The sequence below is a fragment of the Bacillus rossius genome, chromosome 12, assembly GCF_032445375.1.
Source record: "Bacillus rossius redtenbacheri isolate Brsri chromosome 12, Brsri_v3, whole genome shotgun sequence".
NCBI classification, from domain to species: Eukaryota; Metazoa; Arthropoda; class Insecta; order Phasmatodea; family Bacillidae; genus Bacillus; species Bacillus rossius.
Window position 1 is genome coordinate 20,436,067 of NC_086339.1, and position 25,910 is coordinate 20,461,976.

The window sequence follows — 25,910 nt, forward strand, 5'->3', positions numbered from 1 at the left end:
AAAACGCTGGTTTCTGCTCCAGTTAGGAAAAATCATGGATCCGGGACTGGCCACCCTGGCCTGGTTTCCGTGTAAACATGTCATGTGCAGAAGAAATAATTCAAGATCCAAAAGTTATTATTAATAAACATATAATTAATGCAATGAAAACATTGTCTATGATTTCTCGGTTACATAAGTTACATTTAGCTGATGATACAGTTACAAAGCTGGGTCGATTACCACGCGGGTGACAATCGACTCGTCGGTGGTGGTGGCTGTCAGACTGTTTTGATGTGATATCAGTTCAGATATACTACCCAAGAATTCTATTTTTTTCAGTCACTAATATTGCTATAAAATTAATAGTTCTTGTTTCTGTAGTACTACACTTAACTTAAATTTGAGCAGTAGGACATTCAGTGCTCTCAAACAGTATCGGAAAACACCTGAAACGGCGTCTGCATGTTGTTTATAAACAAGAATGTAGTTGTGATTGATAATCTATTTTTATTAATTTGTTTATAATTTTATAAACGTTCCAGTCATGTGTTCCTGATTTAACCCCCTCATTTGACTTTTAATCATTCTGTTCAAAAATGGCTGCAAAAGGTACGTTTTTATTGTTTGTTATTATTAAACATTTGACTGATTCTAAACAAAGTTCTACCAAAAATAAAATTTAAGTTAAATAAATACGTGAGTGTATTATTCTCAGGTGGTTCCTAGTTAAAATTATGGTAAATATGTATTAAACGGATTAGCGCCAAAAAAAATCGTACAAATATGAAATAACTTTCATTATATGCTATCTTACGTACTCTCTTCAGAACCGCCTGCGGAGATAAAAAATTCCAATTACTTTAGGAGATATCGAATTTTTTAATCTTCATTTTTTGGCGATTTTTTTTTAAAAAAAATTTAAAAATCCGAAAATACCTTTATTCTGTGCTCTTAAACTTCCTCTTTTCATTAAACCCGGCTGAGATAAGAAATTCCAAATACTTTTGGAGATATCGAATTTTTTAATTTTCATCCTGTGCACTCGTGCGGCGATAACGGTTGCTTGTTTACAAGTATCATTTTTTTTTTTTTGCGATGTTCCCGAACGGAGAAACCTAAGATGCACATAGAGTTCTGCCATTCCCGATTACACCCGAACAATTCACCTTCGGCCAACCTCGGGTTTATTTATTAATATTTCTCTGTTTATTTTAATGTAGCTATACTAACCTAACTAACCATCCAAATGGTTTTAAAGTGTTTTAATGTAGCTAACCTATCCGACCACTTTTAATATTTCAATTAATTTTTCCTGCGCAAAAATAAATAAATCCCGAGGTTGGCCGAAGGTGAATATTCGGGTGTAATCGGGAATGGCAGAACTTTATGTGGATCTTAAGGACTCTCACGTAAACGAATACATCATGTAAAAAGAAACTTACGTGAGTTTATTCTGTTCATCCTTTTTCCCGGTTTGTTAGGTCAGGTCAGCTACATTATAAATACTTTAAAACTAAACAACCAATAAAATTAATTTTATTATTTTTAATGTCTGTTCAGTTTCAAAGTATTTATAATGTAGCTGACCTGACCTAATCTACCTTTGTCCCATTTTGTTAGGTCAGGTCAGTTACATTATAAATACTTAAAACTATACAACATGTAAAATAAATTGATATTATTTTTAATTTCTGTTTATTTTGAAGTATTTATAATGTAACTAACCTTACCTAATGGAAAATTTATGTTATTTAGACATTCACGCGCACACGGCAAAATATAAAATGGCGACGGTCAAATTATTACACACGTCTGGTATAGCAAAATAAGAACGGCCATATCTCCAAAAGTATTTGGAATTTTTTATCTCCGCAGGCGGTTCTGAAAAGAGGACGTAAGATAGCATATAATGAAAGTTATTTCATATTTGTACGATTTTTTTTGGCGCTAATCCGTACAATACATATTTACCTTAATTATTAATAAAGAAATCTATGAACTGGAAAAATTTGTGATAAAAGCTTTTGGCATAGTAAAAAAATAACTAACTTTAAATTTTCATGCAAATAATTATTAGAAATAAAAATATAAAAGGACTGTACAAATATTATAAATATTGTTGGTAAAGAAAAATTCAATCAAATTAAAAGGTTCAAATAATTACTCAGTACCTATTCAATATTATGTGTATAAAATAATTATTTTATTTAGTAAATTTTAATTATTAATGAAAATCTGTATATATGCTGAATGATTATTCTAATTTATTAATTTTAAGTATTTATTAAACAACAAAAGTAATAATTTATAATGGAAATCAATTATATAGGCTACACACAAACATAACATCACTTACATAAATACACTCAACAAGGTTTACAAACACTATTTCTATATCTAATATTTACAATAACTAAATAATTTTTAATTATATAGACCATTATTCAATATCAATCACTAAAGTATATGATTTAAAACCACATAGATAATTTTTATTTGTATGTTGCCTTTGTTTTTAAATATGTAGTCTTTTTTCACCCTTTGAAAATTTTTGTGCATTGTGCTATAGCATTGTAAAAATTCACTCTCATAATTTTTTTTTCATAACACCTAAAGAAATATAATTTTTTTTAAAATTATTTCTGATTTTTTTATTTTCGTTGAGGAAATTACAATTGGATTTTTTTGAAAGAACCATTGCTATTAATGACTATAATTTTTGCAAGTAATGGTTATATCTTTAGACTAAACATTTGAGGCATAAAATTATTTAATAAAATATGATTAAAATAATTTAAATATATGTTTACAACATATCTATAAGTTATTTCAATCATTAAATTGTTGTATGTAATTTACATATTTATAATGGTTTTGATTACTTGCCAATATTAATCACAGACTTATCTACACAGAGTAACTCAAGAGCATCCCTCTTTCACTAACATGCACACACACTTGATCTTACGAAACAGCACTCTCTAGTGTTAAATCTGAAGGCACATTAACAGTGCTGCAGTGACGTATTTTTACTTCTGTTCTCCAGAATTGCACATTTTGCTTATTGACGTTGCCATTCGAGTGGGATATGTTACTCGTTACAAAAAAAAACTAATGTCATAAGTGATTTTTGTTGTCAATTCTTATAAGCAACTTAGAGCAGAATTCCTAACCATGTCTCGTAATCAACTTTTTTGAGTGCCTGGATCAACTGGAGTCTGTATGGTTTCACACGCAAAATTTTGGGGTATCTGCAGTTCATATCACTCCCTCGCTTAGTTGATTTCTAGGGACTAAGCAAAAAATTATGTTCAAATACGGTCCACATCTTCCATGAGAACAGATTGCTGACCATATGTCTTGTCTTTGCAAATACACCCTCTCTCTTCAAACATCTTCTACCAGGCATAAATAGATGCCTGGCTGGATGGTTTACCTTTAAAATGTGTGCAGAATCCACATTCCAAAACATTTTGATTTCCTTTTCGCTAACTGAAGCATGCACCGACATTTCTGCTATGCGGTAGGAGTAATTACATGCACTAGCTGCAAAAAAAAAATCTCCCAGAGATTCTCTACTGCACCGTTTTGTTTTCATGATTTTTAAGATGTGTACAGATCATTTGTGCTTGCCCTTAATATAACTTATCATTATGTGTACCTACACTTTTTTATATGTGATGAATCTCAGACATTGAATGTTAAATTTTGCAGCCGTGAGACAGTCACTGAATGTCAGCTCAATGCATATTTTAGGTCAAAAATTTTTATTAAATGAGAGGGGCTATAATTGGAAACACTGAGATGTAGAAAAAAACTTTTACAAACAAGAAATCCCACATTCTTAACTCTCAAATTTCTTAGAATAGGGGAAAAATGTATCCCCTTGTAGCAAACAATCAAGCTACTGCAGAATTATTTGTATATATGAAGAAGAAAGTTATTCTTTTTTAAATAATTTTTTTTTGATACAATACAATAAAAGTAATGAGAGCACAAGTAATCATGTAATCTGGGTACCAAAATGTTGCTTATTATGTTTCCTCGCTGGATAAATGTGATAACGTAAAGTTTACAAAAAAAAAAAAAAAATATATATATATATATATATATATATATATATATATATATATATATATATATATATATATATATATATTAAAGTTGAGGCCACTATTTGTATCATATGCTGTAAAATGTGACATAGTGTAAATTAGTGGAAAATTTCATATTTTTATCATGTTTATACTTTTGAAATTTTACCATTTTAAAAAATTTTAAACTACCATAATTTTTAAAATTAAGGTTTTATTTCCACAAAAAATAAATTAAATAAAAATTACTTCCACTCTACCCCACATAGGTAAAGCTACAAACTATATGTTTAGTCAAATTTAATAGCTGTAAATTACTTAGTGTTCAGAGAACAAAAAAAACTTCACATTAAAAAAACTAAAAACAATTTAGGCAAAATTATGAATTGTATACAAAAAAAAAATTGAAAATTAAGTATCGAATTATAAATCAGTAACATTTTTGCATATTATAAGTAATATAAAATTGTAAAAAGTTACTCTACCTGTTTACCAAACATACAAATCAACATTGGTATTTACAACAAATATATGTTAGTTAAATATTTTTTTAAGTATTTTAAGTTTTTATATGTACACATGGAAGTATAATATTAGTCCTGTTTTTACGGTTTCTTGAAGGCAGTAAGCTATACGTATTCTATAACTAGCAACATTAAACATAATATATACAAATTATTGTTAGGATATGTATATTTGTTCTTTAATATTTTGATCTGTATTTTCTTTGTTCTAGGTCTCACTACAAGTATTTACTTCAACACGAGTGCATCAAGTTGCCAACTGAGGACGTCATCGCGAAGGAATCCTGAAAGCTGTATTGAACACGATGAAAGCGCAAGCAGCAGCAAGAGGCCGAGGCTACACGCGGACACGACCAGCCCGCCCGCGGAGCGGCTCGGGGACGACTTCTACAGCGTGCCGTGCCAGGTCCTCGCCAGGAGGCTGCTGGGGAAGGTCCTGGCACGCAGGCTGGACGGCGGCGCCGTGCTTAAAGGCAGGATCGTGGAGACCGAGTGCTACCTCGGGGGCGAAGACAAAGCTTCGCACTCGCACGGGGGCAAGGTCACGGAGAGGAACAAGCCCATGTACATGAAGCCCGGCACGGCGTACGTCTACTTCACGTACGGGATGTACCACTGCTTCAACATCTCGAGCTTGGGTGAGTTCCCCCAGATGATCACCACTGTGAGGTGCGTTGCAAATCCATCCGGAAACATTTAAGCTGTCCATCGAATCACCCCTGTTCATTAAGCTTCGTAAAGCATTATATATGTTTCTGCGATTGATCGCAAACATGGCTATGGTCTTTGATAAACAGTTTTACAGAATTATTTTTTTTACTTCAATATCGTAGAAATATTTAGAAATTTAAGTCGTTTTATATCAATGTAATATTCCCTAAGTTAGTAAAATAATGATTGAGGTAAGTGTACCGGTAGTCGTCATTGCACCAGTAGTCGTCACTTATGAAAAGATAAAAATTATTTTAAGTGCATTAATGCAAATTCTCGTGAGTCAAACATATTAAAATTAGTCAAAACTCAAAAGTATTCAATTTCAGAGCAAGAGTCATTGGGTTTGTCAACATAAAGATTTTCAGTACGCACCCACTTACAGAAGGGGGATTCCCGCATCTAAAAAGTCACGTACCATACTCTAAGAAGTGAAATATACTGCTGCTGGTTTGTGTTAAGAAGGTAAGTAATTACTTTTTTTTAAATTAATTGTATCTGTGTTTCTTTCAGGAGAATGTCTTGTGTTTGTATGCTTTTCAGATATGTTAAGCATGATATCTGGCACATTAAGTCTAATGATAATAAACCAAGATATAAACAAAGGGGGGTGATGAGCACTGGATCACTTAATACCATAAATCACTAGTTCTTGTCATGCCTGATGAACACTAGTCATGTTAGTTATTTTTAAAATGTAAAATCGGCAATCACTAAAATGTACATTACATTATGATGTATTAACTATGTTTGTAAAATTTGGTAAAATTCCCTTTTAAAGTTTCAGTTAAACATGAATGGTACTAAATTATAATTACAAACCCTGATTGCAATCTATAGGTGCCGAAATCACGCATGACGACTACTGGCAAAAAATGTGACTAGCACTGGTAAATACAATACCTAATTAGCATGACTACTGGCTCAAAATAATTTTTTTAAAAATTAGAGATATACTAAAATAATTTGTCTTTATCTAAAAGTGGTTGATACAAACACATAAAAAGCACTAATGCATCTATAAGGGTAGGTAGGTGATTTTTTTTTTTTTAATTATTCTTAGCATGATGACTATTGGTGCAGTTAACTAAGTTTTATTTATTAAATCAGTTGTATATCTATGAAGACATAACTACTTTTTTTGATATACAGTCCTCAAGTAGGGCTTATGGCTGAATGTTTTCAGAACCAGGTTCGTGTGTTCTGCTTCGTTCTGTAGAACCACTCGAAGGTCTGGAGCAAATGCGCCACCTGAGAAGAACGAAAAGGAAGAAAAAGCAGGATGGCAGTGCTATGAATGATTGTTGCGCAAAAGAGCTCAAAGACACTGAAGTGTGCAACGGACCAGCCAAGCTGTGCATCAGCTTCGACATTGGGAAGGAGAACAGCAATACAAAAGACTTGTGTAGGTGGGATGGCATGTGGATCGAGGAAGATGGGGCAGGGGAAAGAATAGAACTTCAGCATGTAGTGTCTTGCCCCCGAATCGGTATCGACTCAGCAGGCACAGAGTGGGCGCAAAAGCAGTTGCGGTTTTACATCCTAGGAAACAAGTTTGTCAGTCGTAGGAATAAAGCAGCTGAAAAACAACTCGCAGAATTAACATGAAATTCAGAAGGTTGCAGTGTTCAGAATTTTCGTATGAAAAAGAAATTCAGTCGAATGGACTCATGATGAGATAGATATCCATGTAAAACTTTGTGGCAGGCCTATTTGACCAAACTTACAATCAAGATTAATTTCAGAGGAAGATGTTTTGACATTGTGTCTTTGTTTGCTACCGTAAGATTAACTATAAAACAATTAACTTCCAAGCACTCTGTGAAATACAATAGTTTTGATTCACTGAGTTGATGTGAACCGCGGCAATCTCAGATAAGCAAAATCTCTGCTAACACGGATGTAATAAAAAATTGTCTTGGTGTTCAGTTGACCAAGAGATACTATTTTTCAGGGTTAATTCTTCCGAGCTTTTCTTCAGTGTAGATTCTTTCACATCCTCTAAAAATTGCCCAAACAGTAAATTTCATCTTTGAGGTTAATTTTCTTTGGCTTTCGACAACACTACTGTAAGTACTCCTAAATGCTTTTTGGTCCTAAAATCCTGCCTTGCAGCAAGTGCTGACTAGTAGCCACTTGCTCTGAAAACAAATTTGGACTCTTGCGTTCTCATAATTCAATATCGTAATAGTTTATTCTGAAACTTCTTACTCATTAGCAAGGGAGTTTACACATTTTTCAGAGTTGTTGATAACTGTGAATATGATATCATTTATAACTTTTTAACAATTCATACAGTGAACACTTTGGAACTGTAATATCATGAAACTGTCAAAAATTAACAAGGATACAAAAAGTGTGTCAACACATAGGTACTTAATACCTGAGCTAGGAAATTCACCAGTTCTGCCCAGCATACGACTTCTGAGCAGTTGGTATGCACCTGTATGTACATTGGAAATACAGTGGAGTCTCACTAATCCGAACGAGTTAGGGTGAAAACTTGAACTATTTGTATTTTAAAAATAATTCTTGATGGCATGACCCAATTATCAACATTTTAAGTGATTTTGTACTTGTAAAAATGCTATAGGCTGTGTTACGTGATAACTAAATGCTTATAGAGATGTAATATTTTACCAGTAGTTGTTGCATTATAACAATAATTCGAATCATATCTGAAAATATGGTAATCCGAACAGGTCTCTGCACCATTTAGTTTGGATAGCAGGACTTCACGGTATCTCAAAAACAAAAGTTGCGATTAGAGTGAGATTTGATTGATACAAGAACTACTTTCTGTTAGCTTTGTGACACTTTTGGTGCTTAAATACTGTCTATCTCATGATTATGTCACATTTGTGTTTCATTGAAATCCAAACAAAGATAGAATTAACAGATTTTATAAATTAAATTTTAAATAGCGTGCAACATTATAGATCCAGTAACACATCACTAACCCAGAATGATGTGATTGATTGTATTTTGATATAAATGAAAGCAATAAATGATTGTATTTATTTCAGCTTGTTGCTTGTTTGCATTTATTCAAATTCCATGATTTTTAGTGTATAAAAACCAAACATATTATAGAAATCAAAAAGACAAGTTAAAGTTTGTTAGTATGTATTATCATTTTCTGTAGTAAGCTTTTAATTGGGAAATTATTTTGTGTTAACTCTGATAGAAAGCGTTTCTGAGGCATAGAGTGCTTTCTTCTGCCATGGAAAAGTAGGTACGTACTGTGCACTGTATCCATAGGTATGGTTTGTGATCCATCTGTAAAATTTATTTTTAGAATGTTAGTTGTGCTGATTTTAGGCAGCTTGTTGAAATTAAATGTGCAGTTGTGTATTATGTCAAAGAACATAATACTGTTCGATGAAAATGTTTACCAGCTGAGAAATTGTTATGAATTTAGAAATACATTTTCAGGAATGAACAATGTGAAAAGTTAATTCTTAAAATCGTGGGGGATGAAAAGTTAAATAAACAGTGTTTTTTTTCTCTTGTTAGACTTGATAACATGCAAAATACTGTACCGTTTTTACCCGTGTATGGGTCACATATTTTATGCCGATTTTTGGTGTAAAAAATTTTCTGCTGCCCATGTGCGAATTTTGGGTTAAAAAAATATTAAACTGTGTGGTTGAATATGTGTGTACCATATGACGGGGGGGGGGGGGGGGGGGGACCCTTTCTGTGGGTAAATACGGTAAATTCAAAAGCTCAGGAGCATAAGGGCAAATGTCCTGTTCATGGAAACAAGCCATGCATCCTTATGTCTCAAAGGCTTACAATATACAAAACTTTGCTTTAGCTGTGTCGGGGTGGCTTTGTAACAGTTCCCTCATTCTTTTATGGAACCAGGCTAACACAATAAAATCACGTCACTTTATCATAATTTATAAGTGTTTTAGCCATTTTATTTTAGTCAGATGAGATGAACGGCCCTGCCTCCATAAAACTTACCAGTAAACATTTAATATGGCACTTATAAGATCAAAATTAGAATATGGTTCTGTTATCTGGAATGGCATCAACTTAACAGATACTGAAAAAATTGAAAGTATTCAAAATAAAGTTATAGATTTAATTATTACAAGGAACCTCCCACGCCTCACTTGGACACCCCTGGTAGACTGTAGGGCCTATCATGATGCCCTTTTTGTTTATAATTGTTACATTCATAAATTCAGATGTCCTTATCTTCTTGACAATACTGCCTTAAGAATTCCTCAATTCAATTCCCGCTTACGCTCTACTCTGTGTACTCTTCATACTAATAATGATATTATTTATAGACCTATAACAAACTACAATAATCTATATTTGAATTCCAACAGTGTTTGATTATAAATTCTGATTTATGTCTGTCATATATATATTATTTTTCCTTCAACTGTTCTCTTAACACTGAATGATATGATTTTACCTATATATTTTGTGTTATGTGTTATGGTTCTTTTACCTTTGTTAGTGTTTTGTCTGTTTTGTTATTATCACTGCTAGTGTGTGGTACTCTTGCTCTCGTTTGCTGGCCATCTGTAGATGTTTTCCTCCTATGGTACCGACGGAGGTGGGAGTCCATACACTGGTAGTGATAAATGTGTTCCTGTTATTGCATGTAGTGCCCACCACTAAAGTCTACGACTGTTGGTGGGCATGTGACAAATTACAAATAAATAAAAAATAAATAAAAATAATAAAAATATTTAATATATTAAATTATTAATTGAATGAACAACTTAATGAAATGAAACTAAATAACTTGAAATTTAAAGTTGAACTGGCACAGTGGCACATAAGTTTTGAAAATGTTTCGCTCCATTAAGGCAGATGAAATTTACAGTCAAATATTTGCAGTTACTAATTAATAATTATAAAATTTCCAAAAATGAATTATTCGTGTATTTCTACGACTATAAATTATAAATAAAAATATACAAAATAGGACATTTAATTTTAACATTGATTTCTTTACATCTACAAATAACATTTCATCCACAATGTATTTAATACAGAAAAATTGTAACATAATATTGTCAATGGAGCATATTTACACTTATAAAGAAGTAGCTCACAGAAAATATTCAGTTCTATAATGTCTTTAACTCACAGTCTTTCTTTTGCAGGATACACCAAAATGGTTGAAATAATACTGTTGTAGGCAATAATCAAGATAACCTTGCCTTAAAGAGAACACCGTGCATTTTCGAACAAACCACACATTAAAACCAAAAACTTTTGCTTTTATACGCATCAAAAAAATGCAATGTAAAAATAAATCAAAATAAATATGTAAAAAATACTTGGTGGACTGCATTTGTAGCATTCTTATATTGCTGTGATGCTCAACCAACAGTGCAAATGTATGTACTTCATAAATAAAATAGAATTAAAAACATTCTCTCCTACCAACATTATCAAATTAATTTGTGTTTACAAGAGTGTATACTCTGATACAAAAGCCACATAATTATTACATTTTACTGATTTTTGCCATGACAAAATGCAGTTTAACTTCCAAAAATTAATTATGCACATAATATAATGGACACTTTTATTTTCTTGAATCTGATACACAATTTTTATTTTAAAATCATTTAGCTTTTCCACTGTAATTTTTGCATGCATGCATTTGTCACTATAATCAAAAATTTAATGGTCTCTCTCAACAGAAAAAAAAACTTTCAGCTTAAAATCAACCCTGAAAATATTTGCTGTAAGTAGAGATTTTATTAATTTCTAGCACTTCAAGGCTACACTCCCAGAATCCAAGCCTGTGATAAAATAATTTTACATGTCCAACCAGGCTTTTTAACTTTTTTGCCACTTGCAACAAATTGTACAATTTCAAGACATGCAAGGGTAAAGGTATATCTACAAATAACTTCTTTAATATCAGGGGGGAAAAAAATTATGAACTACCTAAGGCTGTGCAACACAGCAATTAGTCAACATTATTTTAAAATTTAGTTTTTCAATGTGTCAAGGTAAAATTATTGTTGCTGTCACAAAAAAAAAAAGGTTGAGACTAACATGTTGAGGTCAATAATGCTATAACGTTTTCACTTATACATTCAAAAGATTTTTTTTTAAAATAGTTCCTTAATAGAATAAAAAATTAAGTAAATGTTGGTGTTGTAAATACTGATAAAACCAAACCCCAGTGGGCAGCATTGAGAATGACACACCACGACAGACATGTCAAGGTAAACATTTTTGAAACCATCATTAACATAGCTGATACCAACACATTGAAAATGAAGTTCCGGATGTCACTAAGGCCTACTAACTATTGTGTGTCTGCTCATGTGGTAAGGGTTGACAACTCCATTCCAAAAAACTACCACTCATGTGAGTGCTGAAGTAGCTCTTAGCCCACTATAACCAGTGCTGTGAGCCTCTGTGTATGACCATGTGACAAAACAACCCAACCTTCTTTTTGTAAATTCTGTTTCAGTTTGTTTTCATGCTGTTTACACTGTAAAGTGAAGACTAGTTTACGGTAAAAAAAAAAAAAATGTGACAGCCAATATAGAACATTTGAAAAAAAATTCTTGCAATTAATTTTAACATTAAGTTGGGGCATTTTTGAATACTTGGAAGGTTTCAATTATTTAAATGCACATTAAGGAGAAATGTTCCATACATATCAACTGCATCTGACTGCTTTAAGAATACAAATTGTTCTTACAAAATAATAATTATTGCCAATAATTATGAAATGGCACAAGATCTAGAGGGAGTGAAAGTATTAATTTAATATGTTTACTAATATCTTTGCATAACTCTACTAATTCATTAAAAATAAAGTGAGAGGGACTTTCAGTACTTGTCCGTGATGTGTAAACATCTAACATTGGTAACGAGCAAATTGACGTGTTCTCAAATTAACCTATGTTACCAAACTTGGACACAAAATTTAACGTAGAATTCTTTAAAATAATGCTGAGCGTGATAAGTATACGAAAAGTACCTATTCATTTTAGGCAAAAATTGGTAAAACCTAACTATAATTCTGTTTAACGAGATAGTACTACTACTCTTTTCTCAGGGCAAGTCAAACAACAAAGGTACTGAACCCATCACATGTAAGTGCCTCAACGCTGAACCTGTGACCTTCCCACCTAGACTGGAATTAAGTTTTTGAGGTTATACTTCTTAAGGCGTGTTGAGGGTGAAATTCTAGTATGCACCAGAAATGAAATTAAATAAGCATGCATTTCACAAAGGAAATTTGACAGTTTGAAAGTCCAAAGAGCATGCAAGCAGAAACTGCTGTAGCCACGAGCCGAAGTCATCAAAATGGCGGACCCATGTGTGGCAACATGCACACACATAAATGAACTTTTGCAAACGTTGGGGGATGTACTAAGCGTATTGATGTGCCAAAGTAAACTTTACGGTAGTGAAACTAACCTGGAATACATTTTGTATAGGTACTTGAATAGTCATAACAAGATATAATTGTAACTTTAAAAATACCTACAATTTATTAGACAGGAAAATGTGTTGGAAGAAAGACGGAGTCAAGATATTTAACATTTTATTGGTTTTCTACAGCATTACGAACGCGGCAGAAATTCTCTATTTCAAAGCTAACTAAGGATTATCAAACTTGTAATGTGTATTTTTTAAGTTGTCATTATTTATTTTTATGACTATAAATTATAACATTGAGTATTCAAGTAATGTTGAACTATTATAAAGTTTAGTTTGGCACAAATATCCCCTCTTTTAGAGATTTCTAAGACTTCCACAGATGGCAGCACCTATTTAGGAACATATTTCCCAGTCCATTCGGTTTGCATTCCATTAACGAAATTACTCCTACTAAATGCCATATACTGGGAGCTAAGATGTTTACACTTTAAAATGTCCACCTTAAAAAAAAGAGGAGACAATACAAATGAAGTTCTAGTACATGATCAGACTATTCACTTTTACTTGCTTACCCATAAAAAAAGAGTCTAGAACTATAACTGCATAAATATATTTTGCCATCTTTTAAGCAGTAGTTTTTTTAACTTCTCGGTTCCACACATCTGAAAAGATTTGTGTGTACTATGCAAACTTAGGTATTCTATACTTATTTTCTTGAAGGTTTAATTACAGTTAAAAGTTTAGAGCTAACTGGCAGAAATAAATACATTTTTATCTCTACTTTTTTTCAGATTTCTTTATATCTAGTGCATCTATTCTACGTTTTGCAATTAATGTTAGTTTCTATGTTGTGTTATATACTAACAAAAAAAATCAAAACAACTTTGATTACTCAATAAAACTAAATATTCATCACAATTTTTGATATTAAATCGGCTTAGCTTTCACACCTGCAAATTAAAATATGACAAATATGATTTTTTCTGTTTTCCTTTGGCTTCACAAGCATTATACAATTGCAACAAGTACTTAATATTCTACCTTTAAGTTTCTATATTGCATGGTTCTATATACTAATAAAATTAATCATGTGACAATAAAATTAATAAAAAAATACACCCTTGCAAGATTTCACACTATTATATATCATGAATAAGAAACTACTACTTGTAAAAATTATAAAAATCATAAATACTAAAAGAAAAAAATCACAAGTTTCTTAGTCCCAGCAGCCATCACTGTGTATCAGGAAATAATATTAGGCCAGTAGCGTTAAACACAAAAATCACCCGATTCGGAAATAATTCCTACAAAAGGTTTTTTTGCGTCAATGGTTTCATTTATGGCCCAACATGACTCTCCTAAGTTTTCCCCCCCGGGAGAGTTGTGGAAAAATGGTGGGGGGTGAAAATGTACCCCCAAAAGGAATACTTTTGCAGTTTTTCACTTGTATCTCACTTAACAAAATGTTGAAAAGTACCTTTTATAAAAGTTGTAGAGCATTAAAATCTGTGTAAAATAAAACCAGGAAAAAAATTTTTTGGACCACCCATTGCTAAACTACAAAAGGTGAAAGTCATATAAATTTCTTAATTTTACGAATAATTTTCATTTTAATATCAGTTTTTCTTAAATTTCTTCAAATTAACCTGTTTATCAAACAGTTATTTTACATAACATTTTTTAAGAATTAAATTTTGTGTCAAATGGTATCAAAAGCGAATTTTTCGGCCAACGCGTTACCAAACTACAGCAGGTTAACGTTGGACAAGTTTTCAACAATAGCAGAAATGGTTGGTTTCAACTACACTTAAAGCAAACACATAAAGGCATGAATTCGATTTGTAACAATCTAACAACAGTCACGGCACTAACTGCCAAACAAAAGATTCTTACACTGTATCAACCGCCGAAATAAAAATCCCTGCTCACAACTCGACCTTAACACTAGCACTAAAGGGCGCCCGACATGCAGAGACATCACACGGCGCCTCAAGCAACTACGCCTCGGACGCAGCGTAACTGCGCCCACAGAGCGCAGGTAAGGTATCAAACCACGCAAATGCAAGCAAAACTAGCAAAAAAAAAAGTTACCTGCAGTTATATGATAAACATGTTTCTGCCCGATACAATATGACGGATACGTGTGCTGTGTGTGAAGTGACAATAGAGAAGGGTGAGGCTGTGACTGTGAAAGCAAGAGGAATCAGAACGTTGGTTGAGTGCAGTAAGAAACGAGGTGATGGAATGCGTACTCGCTTTCAGACATGTGAGACTGTATTGTGGGAAAATGGAAAGGATATGAACTCCCAGGTTGGAATGGTTTTATGGAGCAGCTCATGTCCTCAAAACCCTACTCAAAATCACTCGCGGTTTTCCTTCCATTCATAAATGCACCTCCCAGTAACTATGACACCATCTATACTTCACTTCTCTCAGCAGTTGAAAAATGCAAGATCCTCGACCAAAATGTCTGTTTTGTCACATTTGACCAGCCTCTCTATCTAAAGGCACGTGAGATAGTGGCATCTTCCACTCCCGATTCTGAGTTGAACATAGTCATTGTACGGTTGGGGGGTTTTCATCTTTTAAAGTCGTACCTGGGAACCATAGGCTACATCATGAATGGAAGTGGGCTGCAAGAGCTATTCAGCATTGCTTATGCCCAAGCATCAACAGAAATTATGATGGCTGGGCGTGCTTATTCAAGGGCAGTTCATGCACATACTCTCTGCAATTTGGCTCTTGCAAATGTCATCCTTACGAAAATGAGGGGTAATGAGGACTCAGAAGAACCTTCCCATTCAGACTCCCTTGGAAGAACTTGATCACGAATATTTGAAGCAGCTGTCCACTGAGAAACTCGAAGAAATGGAGGATAATGGTCCCACTGCCAAGTTATGGGTGCTCTACTTCAAAATGACCACCCTCATGAAGCAGTTCATACAGGCAGAGGACTGGTGACTGGGAGCTGCATCTGAGTACTGTGAAGATGTTGCCCTATTTCCATGCAAGTGGGCATTTTTTGTATGCTAAGTCAGCGCAGCTCTATCTGCAAGACATGATGGACCTACAAGAGAAACTTTCTCAAAAAGAGTATAAGAGGCTTGTGCTGAATGGATAGTTTACAATCAGAAGATCTGATAAATTTTGGAGTGGGATTTGGTCTGGCATGACCATTGAGCAGACCCTCATGCGCTCATTAAAAAGTAGTGGAGGGCTTAGTCATGGTCGTGGTGTTTCAGATAGTACTCTCAGCAGATGGGCAATCACCATGCCAATAGTTACAACAGTGGCACAACAGGTCGAGGATTTTAGCAGGGTTTCATTCACCACCTCAGAGCAGTATGTTGATGCCAGAGATGCTAGAGTCCAGCGTGATAATGGAGATGTACAGAAGTTTGTGGAGTGGTTTCAATCTCGCGATCCTTTTCCAGCAAGCGACTTCATGATGTCCATCAGTACAGGTGTCATGGGAGATGAATCAATAAACTGTCACAGAGCCTTTGAAATTGGGAATTCGTCAATTTTTACCTTGGTGGGACAAAACTTTGACCAAATCAAGTTTGTCAGAAAGAATCGCGTCATGAACATTCAAGGTTTCAAGTCAAAGTTTACCATTCATGGGGAGGATGTACCAGTCAATCCTGAGACAATATTTCACTGTATCGCACTCCTCAAGAAATCTGATGAAGAGCTAAGGGAATTCTTCCAATACGAGCTGGCATCATATCCCCTGTCTCTATTCAATGAGGTTGGAATGAGGAAGGCACCTAAGTCTGTACTTTATGACTTTTTTGATCCTGTAGGAGAAGTTAACCTCGATGGAGCGGCTCACGTCATTGATGGAGGATTTTTATTACACCGAGTGGTATGGAAGAATGGCGATGCCTTTCAATGTATTATCAACCAGTATGTTGATAACTTGAAACGCCACTACAATAGAAAAGCTACCACTGTGGTTTTTGATGGCTACCCCGAAGACCTGCGTACCAAAAGCATCAAATCTGCAGAGCGGCTCTGCAGAATGAAGAGGCACATTGCTCCCGAGGTCATTTTCATGTTAATATAAATATACTAATTTTGTATAGTATATTACTGTTATCCTGTTTGTGACCAAATTCTGTACCTGAAGTTAAAACAACCATTGTAATTAATGTTAACATTTGGGCCAATTGGCTAATTTTTAATTTTTGAATAAGACACCGTCTAAAACCTGTAATTAAAACCAACCATTTACACTGATATTGAAAATTGGTCAAACTTTCAGCTGCTGTAGTTTGGTAACGAATTGTCCAAAAAAATTGTTCTTGGTACCATTCAACGCAGAGATTAATGCTCTATAACTCTTATGAAATGTACTTTTCAAATATTTTGTTTAGTGTGGGAGATAAAAGCAAAAAACCGTAAAAACACCCCTTTTGGGGATACATTTTCACCCCCCACCACTTTTCCACAACTCCCCCGAGGGGGAAAACATAGGAGAGTCATATTGGGTCACAAATGAAGCCATTTAAACAAAAAAACCTTTTGCAGGAATTATTTCCGAATTGGAAGTTTAACGCTACTGGCCTATATAGGGCCCACTATTTTTAGTAAAACCATAAGTTGAAAATTCGATGGATATATATGTGTGTGTGTGTTCTGTAAAATATTTTAACTCTGTCATGTGTATAACACTAGGCTAACTCATTTTTCAGAATTCTGGCATCTCTTGTTGTGAGTCTGCTTGTGCTTGATGAGATTCCCGATGCAGGAGAAGGTGCACCCACAGGCCTCGCACATGTAGGGCTTGATGCCAGTGTGGATGGTGTTGTGGGTGACGAGGGACTCCCGGTGGGCGAACGCCTTGCCGCACACCTTGCACACGAAGGGCTTCTCCCCCGTGTGCGAGCGCTCGTGCCGCTGCATCTCCACCTTCAGGCGGAAGCTCTTGCCGCAGAAGCGGCACAGGAAGGTCTTCTCGCCCGTGTGGAGGAGGAAGTGCGTCGTGAGCGAGCCCACGCTCATGAACGCCTTCCCGCACACCTTGCACACGTGGCGCGGCTCCGAGCCGCAGCGGCTGTCCACGTGCACCTTCAGGTTGCCCTTCTGCTTGAACTGCTTGCCGCACAGCTGGCAGGCGAACATCTCCGGCGCCCCACCGCCGCCCGCGTGCTTGCGGGCCACGTGGCTCCCGAGGTTGGCGGCGCTGCGGAAGGTGCGCTGGCACGAGGCGCACGGGTGCTGGCCCTCGGGGTGCGACAGTCGGTGCTTCTTGTACGCGGCCCTCGAGTCGAAGCGCTCGTCGCACTCCTTGCAGCTGAGCGACACCGCGCTCGTGTGCTGCGCCTCGTGCTTCAGCAGGCAGGCCTTGTTCAGGTACCGCTTGCCACAGAAGCTGCAAGAGGGCACCTCGGGGTTCGACGCGTGCGTTTTCAAGTGGCGTTTCAGGTGAGATTCCACGCCGAATCCTTTTTTGCAGACGTTACAGACAAATTTTTTTTCGCTGTTGAGAATGCTAATTTTTTTTTCCAGCAAAAACTGATTAAAACGCTGAAGGAGAGGTTTTTCGTCATCCGAATCATTTTCATCTTCCGAATCGTTATTTTCATCTTTGATGTCTTGCTTGCTATGAATTAAAACGTGGTTTAACAAAGACGTTTCATCAGGGAATTCCAAACTGCAGTGAGAACAAGAAACAAGAGCATTGCATGTAATATTTGACATGTTCTCGTCTTTCCCAGCAACATCCGCTGGACCGACGAACTCGTCTAACCTACTATCGTCGGAGTTGTTTAGACTATCGCGAGAAAGAGTATCTTCCTTCATGTACTTTGTTACCCGAAGATCACATTTTATGGGGCATTTTTGTTTTCTCTCCCTTCCAGACCGAACCTCTGCACTTTCATTTGCTTCACACGTGTCAATTGTGTTTTTGCTCTTGACCTTATTACACTCAACTAACACTTCAGCACTACCAACACTTGCTATTTTCTCATTAATACAACTTGTAACATCTCTATTACTAAAACTATTGTTAACCTCATGAAGACACCCAGATTTCACTAACGTGTGGTTTACATCACTAAAGTTCTTTCTGTATTGACCACTTGGATTATTTTTGTCCAATACTTGCCTTTCAATGTTATTGATGGCATTCCCCCCAGGGTTAGGTACTTCTTGGTGATATTCTGATTTGTCTTCATGTTTAGCATGTGTTTGAACAGGAAGAGCATTACTTCCACCAAAACCTACGCTGGTAGCTACATACGGATTTTGCCTTCCAACATAATCTGAAATGAAACTAGAAGCTGATTCATTTCCTCCAATCATTGGACCAGCACAACTTTGCTGCCTGTTTTCGCCAACAAACTGATAAGAATGATGATTGTCTACGACAGACTGAGAGGGGACATTAATGCCATTACAATCACGAGTTGGGTGCATCTGTTGACCGTTATGATTTAACTGGTGCTGAAGGACTCTGTTCCTGTCTCTCTGAAGCGAAGCACCCTCTTGTTTGAAATCGCACATACTGCTGCCGTTATCCCAGTTGTAATGCCTGTAATTACTGTACATCAGCTTCTCGCTCTCCAGGTTCTGAAGCCTGTGACATGACGACACTTTGTTGCTGTCGAGATTGTGCAGGAAGGTGTCGACGGGCCGGTGCGACAGAATGGGTTCTTCACCCGAGCTGGCGTACAATATGTGTGGCTGCAACATGCCATGCCTGCTGTTCCTGGCGGGGTTGTAGATCCCAAACGAGTGTTGCATGCTTTCCTGCGGAACTCCCATGATGCCGTTCCCGCTTCCCCAATAAATGTGAGAGCTGGAAAAAAAAATTGATAACCACAAAAAGTTGGTAGTTTCCACCAAGTCCGTCCGATATTCTTATGAGACAAGACACTAGTTCCTGCATTACTTACAATTTTTTTTCTCTCTCTCAAATGTTGCTTTTACTACTTTCAGATCTTTCTGGGTTTACATATTTTGCTGATACTTCAAACACATTTGTTTTAATATTACAGGCAAATTTCAACCAAACAAACAACTGCAGTGAAAGGTCTTTATTCCTGTATTCTGCGGTTGATTCTGGCTGCATTATTGCGCTGCTGCTGTTTTCAGCTCATTCAGAGTTTTCAGTTACCGTTTGTTTTCAATTCAGTACAAACATTGTTTCCTGTTTTTAACTGGGTAACATTTCACATTTTACTGGTACATTTCTATGATGATTTTTTTGAGGAGGAGATCTGAATATGGGAATTTTATATACAGTAATGCTAATCTGTAGGTACTTCTTATTTCAATAGAGCAACTTATTAAAACATCTTTACTGTATATTGATTGTTTTTGTATTCCTCATAAAACTGAATTGACGTTTAATAATCATATATCCATGGTCAAGAACATACAGGTTTAAATACCTTTCACTGTACTAATGGGCAAGCAACTATTAGTTCAATTTTCAGGAACTTTAAATATTACTTTGGAGTATGTCTTAAAGAAACTATGGCAGCACATACAAAGTCCTTAATTAACTGTAACAAAACAAATCCTGTTTCAAAAAAATTGCTATGACTCCAGATTAATTTTCTGTCATATGCCATATCTGAATATTACATTTAAATATGTTTGAGTGATTCCACGTTAAATCAGCACACACATTCTATCTGACACTCTTAGATTTAAATTATTTATTGTATATAGTTTACCTGCATGAAATGAAAATTCTTTTAGATCTTTTAGGTGAGCTTTTTTTTTTTTAATTAATTTACAAATCAACCCAAATTTTGCATGTTTCTGATCTAGAAAAATATTTGTCACTCGGGAACGGTTGATGCTAGAAAACGTTCAAACTGGTCCCATTTTAACCAATTTTTGGGAATTTTTCATAATATTTTATGGTATTTTTTTTAGTGAAGCAACCCCTACAGAGTTGTATGTCTTATGGAAGTCCATTAAAAAAGCTTTAAAATGAGACAAAGTTGAGCTTTCTAACTTCAACTGTTCCTGAATTATAATTTTTTTTTCTAGATCAGGAACATGCAATTTTTTTTATTTTGTACATCAATTGAAAAAAAAACTCACTTAAAAAATCTAAAAAAAAAAAAAAATTTATTTCATGCAGGTAAACTATAAACAAAAAATCATGAAATCTAAGATGGCCAGGTTTAATTTAAATTAATCTACATTAATCTGTACTGATCTGACAAGGAATGACAGGTTTATATTATGAATTTATTTAAAATCAAGAGCAAAAACATTAAACATTAAAAGCAAAATAATTTAGAATACTACGCTTTAAGCTGACACCCGTGCCATAACAGTCACAGGAAGCATACTATATATTATAATTTATACAATTTCTTATTTTCTAGCCTAGTAGTAGCAAACCTTATCAAAATTATAAATTTTTACTTTTAATAAAAAAAATTAAATATCTAAACAAATAAATTTAACTATTACCACCCTAATTTTCTGAGCAAATTAAATATGAAAAGAAATATCCATAAAAGGAAGAATCTTTCAGGTGTAAAATTCCCTGTACTGCGGTAGAGCCTACTTAAATTACAGTATGTAAATTAACATGCCCAATTAAAAATATTTTATTACCGCTCATGATTAAAACAGGCATAGCAACTATTAATACTAAAATATAAAACAATACAAAATTAGTTTTAGCTTACCTTTTAAAGGCTTTGTCTATGATGTGTGAATCCATGGAAGGATAAAACCTTTCATTCTGAGCATGGTTGTTGAAAAATGGCTGCTGGGGTACCCATTCCACATTTTCTTCAAAACTGGGCTGTTTGAAGTTGTAACAAGATGGGGCGGGTATGCCGATGTTCGCAACGCTCCTCTGTCCCGGCGTGGACTGCGAGCTCGGGTCAGACTTCGTGGGGACGGCGGGGGCCCCCGCACCGGCCTTCTTGGCCGCGACCCTCGCAGAAGAACCACCGCCGTGGCTCGCCTTGGGCGTGGCCGTGCCGCAAGTGTTGCGGTGCGTCTTCTTGTGCTTGATGAGGTTCCCGATGCAGGAGAAGGTGCCCCCGCAAGTCTCGCACATGTAGGGTCGGATGCCCGTGTGCAGCGTGTTGTGGGTGACGAGGGACTCCCGGTGGGCGAAGGCCTTGCCGCACACCTTGCACACGAAGGGCTTCTCCCCCGTGTGCGAGCGCTCGTGCCGCTGCATCTCCACCTTCAGGCGGAAGCTCTTGCCGCAGAAGCGGCACAGGAAGGTCTTCTCGCCCGTGTGCAGCAGCGTGTGGGTGATGAGCGTCCCGCGCGTCATGAACGCCTTCCCGCACACCTTGCACACGTGCTGGGGGTCCGTGCCGCACTTGCTCTCCACGTGGATCTTCAGGTTCACCTTCAGCTTGAACTCTTTGGAGCACACGTTGCACACGTACACCTCCAGCTCCTTGTTCTCGTGCCAGCGGACGTGCGTCTGCAGCTTCTCCTCCGTGGCGAAGGTGTGGTGGCACGTGGGGCACTTCCAGTGCTTCTCGTGGTGCTTCTCCCGGTGCTTCACCCTCTCCGCGTCCGACAGGAACACCTCGCCGCAAAACCTGCACTTGAACTGCCCTCTGCCTTCGTGCTCCAGCTCGTGCTTCGCCAAACTCCCGCTCTTCTTGTATTTTTTACCGCATATCTTGCACGCTAAAGCCTTCTTGTCGTTCGGCTTATCTTTGCGCTTTTTTGTGCGGCCGACAACTGCTTTTTGATTCACGTGTTTTTTCAAATGTTCCAACAAATCAGTTTTACACTTACAAGTATATTTACACTGCTCGCATACATACTTTTTAAGCACATTTTTCAAATCTTTTGCATTAATAAGGTCTGCTTCATTTTCCTTCACATCCTGAACTGAACTTTTTTTTATTTTTTCACTATTTTCTCCTTCACATTTAAATTCTTTAGATATCAACTTCAGTTCTGTTTCGTGGAGGTTTGGGGGGAAAGTAAGCTGTTCAAGATCAGGTAATGTTTTTTTACATAAATTTTGTGGGGGCATTGCTAAATTCTGTATTTCTGAGTTTTTCTTATTTTTCACAACTAATCCGTGTTCTCCGCAAAAAGGTGTGCTCATAAAATGTGTGGCGTTCAAAACAGAGAAATCAGAATCAGCATCATCATCGTCATCATCGTTCTCATCAACAGTTTCCTTCGGACTGATTGAAAATTTGTCTTGCAATGGCAAGTCTGGCCCAATGCTCGGTATACATAACTTGCTGCAAGCAGCCATCATTTTCCATGCGAAAACTTGTTTGGAAGTATTGACTACCAATACGAATAACAGCTCACATCATTTCTCTATGTTGCAAAACTTTTCAAGTTCTTGCAAGAAACGCAACCTGGAAAGAAAATATTTTTATATTAGAATCACCAGTAACTCTCAGCTGATCCATGAGTCTCCACTTTATTAATTCAATGATCCACATACTCGAAAAAAACAGTTAAATAAGTACACATATAGCTATCTTACGGCAAATTTGTGCATCCCTATTGGAGGAGATTGGGTATGCAAGCACAACAGTGGTTGAAGTGGAGCCCTTAGGTGGCAGTCATTGCTTGAGGCAACATGATATATGAGACGAAGCAGAGATGGAACGCAGATGGGGGAAACTGCAAAAATAACCTATGTTTGGATTTTCTGGAATTAAACTGCAGACAGCCTTGGCGATCGCTGAGTGGTCCGGAACCACACCAATGTGTCTATTGAGTTTCGAATGACATCAAAGTCCCCACAAAATTTAACAGAAGGTCAATCAAGCCTAAAAAAATTTTCTTATGAATCTCAAATGTGTTTAACAAAAATGAAATTTTTTAATCACTGTAAAGGGCCACATATGGAACTCTCACTATACTTATCCCACACTTTTCAGTGTACGATCAAGCATAAATTTTAAATTCAGACCTTATTTTGAATGAGTTTAAACAGTATTTTCGATCCCAACAAATTCCTCAAGTGTTTTATGTAGGTACATGCAATCTAGACCACTTTTGAGCTAGCTGGGAGGTATGGATTGTTACATAATATGTGTTTGTATTTTTCCAGAAAAGTTTCCAAAATGAATCATTTTACTACTGACATCTCTATGTCTGAAATACACTGAGCACATTCAAGCAAATTTGCCTGGTATTTTTGACATTATACATGGTAAGGTGACTGAACTCTTCACACCACCAAACTCTCCAGCAAATGAAATAAGGGTCTGCAGTGTTCTTCGGTCCCTCGAGTCACCATGGAACGCCTGAAATATTACAAGTTGCTACAATAATGTCCTATACTCCGAATCAGAACGAGAAAACACTCGCAGTACTTGTTTAATATAAACATTCAGTTTATTTAAGGAGTATTGCCCGGTACTAACAAGGTAAATTTCTCCAACTGAATATACGGGTGTAAACAAGTATATGCATGAGATTTCTTTTAAAGACCCTTAATGTTATTTTTTTTTTTGTTTATTGACAATAATGCTTGTTAAGTAAGAGTATCCAATTTCATGAATATTATATTAGTGTAAAGTTTTATCATTTTTTGACAAAATAGATTTGTAAATACATAGAATTAAATAAAATAAGTTGATAATCATTGATATTTTATTCTTAAGCAGAACAGGATGAATAGGAGTATTAATACTCTGATACTCAATAAAAGGGATTATATGATACTAAATGGTTTTCCACTCTAATTAGGCACAATTAGAGTGGAAAACAGTCTTGACCCCAACTGTAACAACTGACATTAAACATTCCTCTCTTTTAGAAAAGTCTTGGCTACGCTGTAATCCTAAGGATCTCTGCAGAACCACATGATCAAGTTGCAGGTAGTATCAAGAAAACAGTATGGCGGCAACTACCTACAGGGCAATCTCTCGTTGGCCACATTATTAAAGCAGAACATGGTGGTGGTTGTTTCACTCTATAGCATACACCTCTTCACCTATAAACGTGAGTTTCTCAGAATCTAGTTGGAAATTTCAAACACTGTTTTAGGACTGCACAGAGGTACATCTGAATTTTAGAAAAAAAATCCTTTTCAAATTTTATTATTTTAACTACGGGAAAGCTGCTACTCTAGAAATGGACCAATATTACCATATTGTAGTTGTAATAAATTATATCAATCCGTTTCTATAAACTTGGGTTTTCGTTTTTTTAAAATTTTATTGTTATGGATAAAGAAATTGAAGAATTTACAGATGTAAACAACCCATGGTGTTCATCAGTGCCATAAAGCCACTGGTAGGCAAAAAATTGCATTGGTGCTTTAGTGCACTGGTATTATAATGAAAACAATTAACGATGATTTCTCAGAAACCAAAAGGAATATAGAAACACTGTTTTCAGGGTTAATAAAGGAATGTTTCCAGTGTTCAAAAAAGGTATTTTCAGATTTTAATTTTTACTTTACATAAAAGCCCCTCTGTAAGAATATTTCCAACCATTTAAAAAACACTTATTTACATTCACATACATTATATATACAATCTAAGGCCATCTACTTAGGGTAGGGACCAGCAGTTCCATTGTGGCATGGGAACATTGCAGATCAACACTGCAGTCGGCAGATGCATCAGCTCATTGTACCAGTGGCTTTATGGCACTTATGAACATCATGGGTTATAGTTACATCGGTAAATTCTTCAGTGCCTTTATTCTTAACAATAATAAAATAAATACACAAAAAACCAAGTTTATGGAATGGATTGAAATAATTTATTACAACTACAATATGGTAATATCAGCATACATACATGCAGAGCTACAGAAATGTATTTTATAAAAAAAACATCTACTTGTTCACATTGGTCGCAATACAAAAACAATTTCAACCCGTTAAGTCTGTAAACAAGAGCACAAGTAAAGCTCATGCATCGGATAGTATCTAACGTACCAGTAATTGTCCTTGTACAGAATTAACATAACCCTAAAGCTGTATTTAAGCACATTAAAGAATGTTTACTTCCTTTGTAGCCAGCATTCTTTACAGCTGTCATAAAATAAACAAAACGGAGAAACATAACAACCAACATCGTAATAAAAAACTTATTGCAAAATTGCAAAGTCAACCCAGTACTAAGAGTAGAAAAGCAAAATCAGTATAAACGCAAATTAAAATACTGGCTGATGTAAAAATTGTTCGTTTCAAGATTGGCAGTACCGTAGCGCCATGTTCGGGTCTATTCGGTACAAGGCCGTGATTCGGTAAAAGCTCGAAAAG

At 35.8% G+C, this 25,910-nt stretch overlaps 2 protein-coding genes across 4 annotated transcripts; one reads left to right on the forward strand and one right to left on the reverse strand.

The window, feature by feature from the left end:
• Positions 1-262: 262 nt before the first annotated feature.
• On the forward strand, positions 263-10,732 carry LOC134537669 (uncharacterized). Of its 3 annotated transcripts, none has more exons than XM_063378356.1 (3): positions 263-591; positions 4,813-5,238; positions 6,498-8,336. In XM_063378356.1, exons 1-3 carry the CDS (start codon positions 579-581, stop codon positions 6,917-6,919), a joined length of 861 nt encoding a protein of 286 aa, XP_063234426.1. In that variant the 5' UTR covers positions 263-578; the 3' UTR covers positions 6,920-8,336. The 3 variants fall into 3 exon arrangements, with proteins under 3 accessions (XP_063234426.1, XP_063234428.1, XP_063234427.1); XM_063378358.1 differs by lacking the exon at positions 6,498-8,336 and adding an exon at positions 10,447-10,732 and having other exon boundaries at positions 434-591; XM_063378357.1 differs by having other exon boundaries at positions 434-591; positions 6,531-8,336.
• Positions 10,677-25,834, reverse strand: LOC134537668 (uncharacterized). Its single transcript, XM_063378355.1, has 3 exons — positions 25,584-25,834; positions 21,370-23,037; positions 10,677-19,511 (listed from the first exon to the last, which is right to left on the reverse strand). Exons 2-3 carry the CDS (start codon positions 22,929-22,931, stop codon positions 17,390-17,392), a joined length of 3,684 nt encoding a protein of 1,227 aa, XP_063234425.1. The 5' UTR covers positions 22,932-23,037; positions 25,584-25,834; the 3' UTR covers positions 10,677-17,389.
• Between the last annotated feature and the right edge of the window lie 76 nt (positions 25,835-25,910).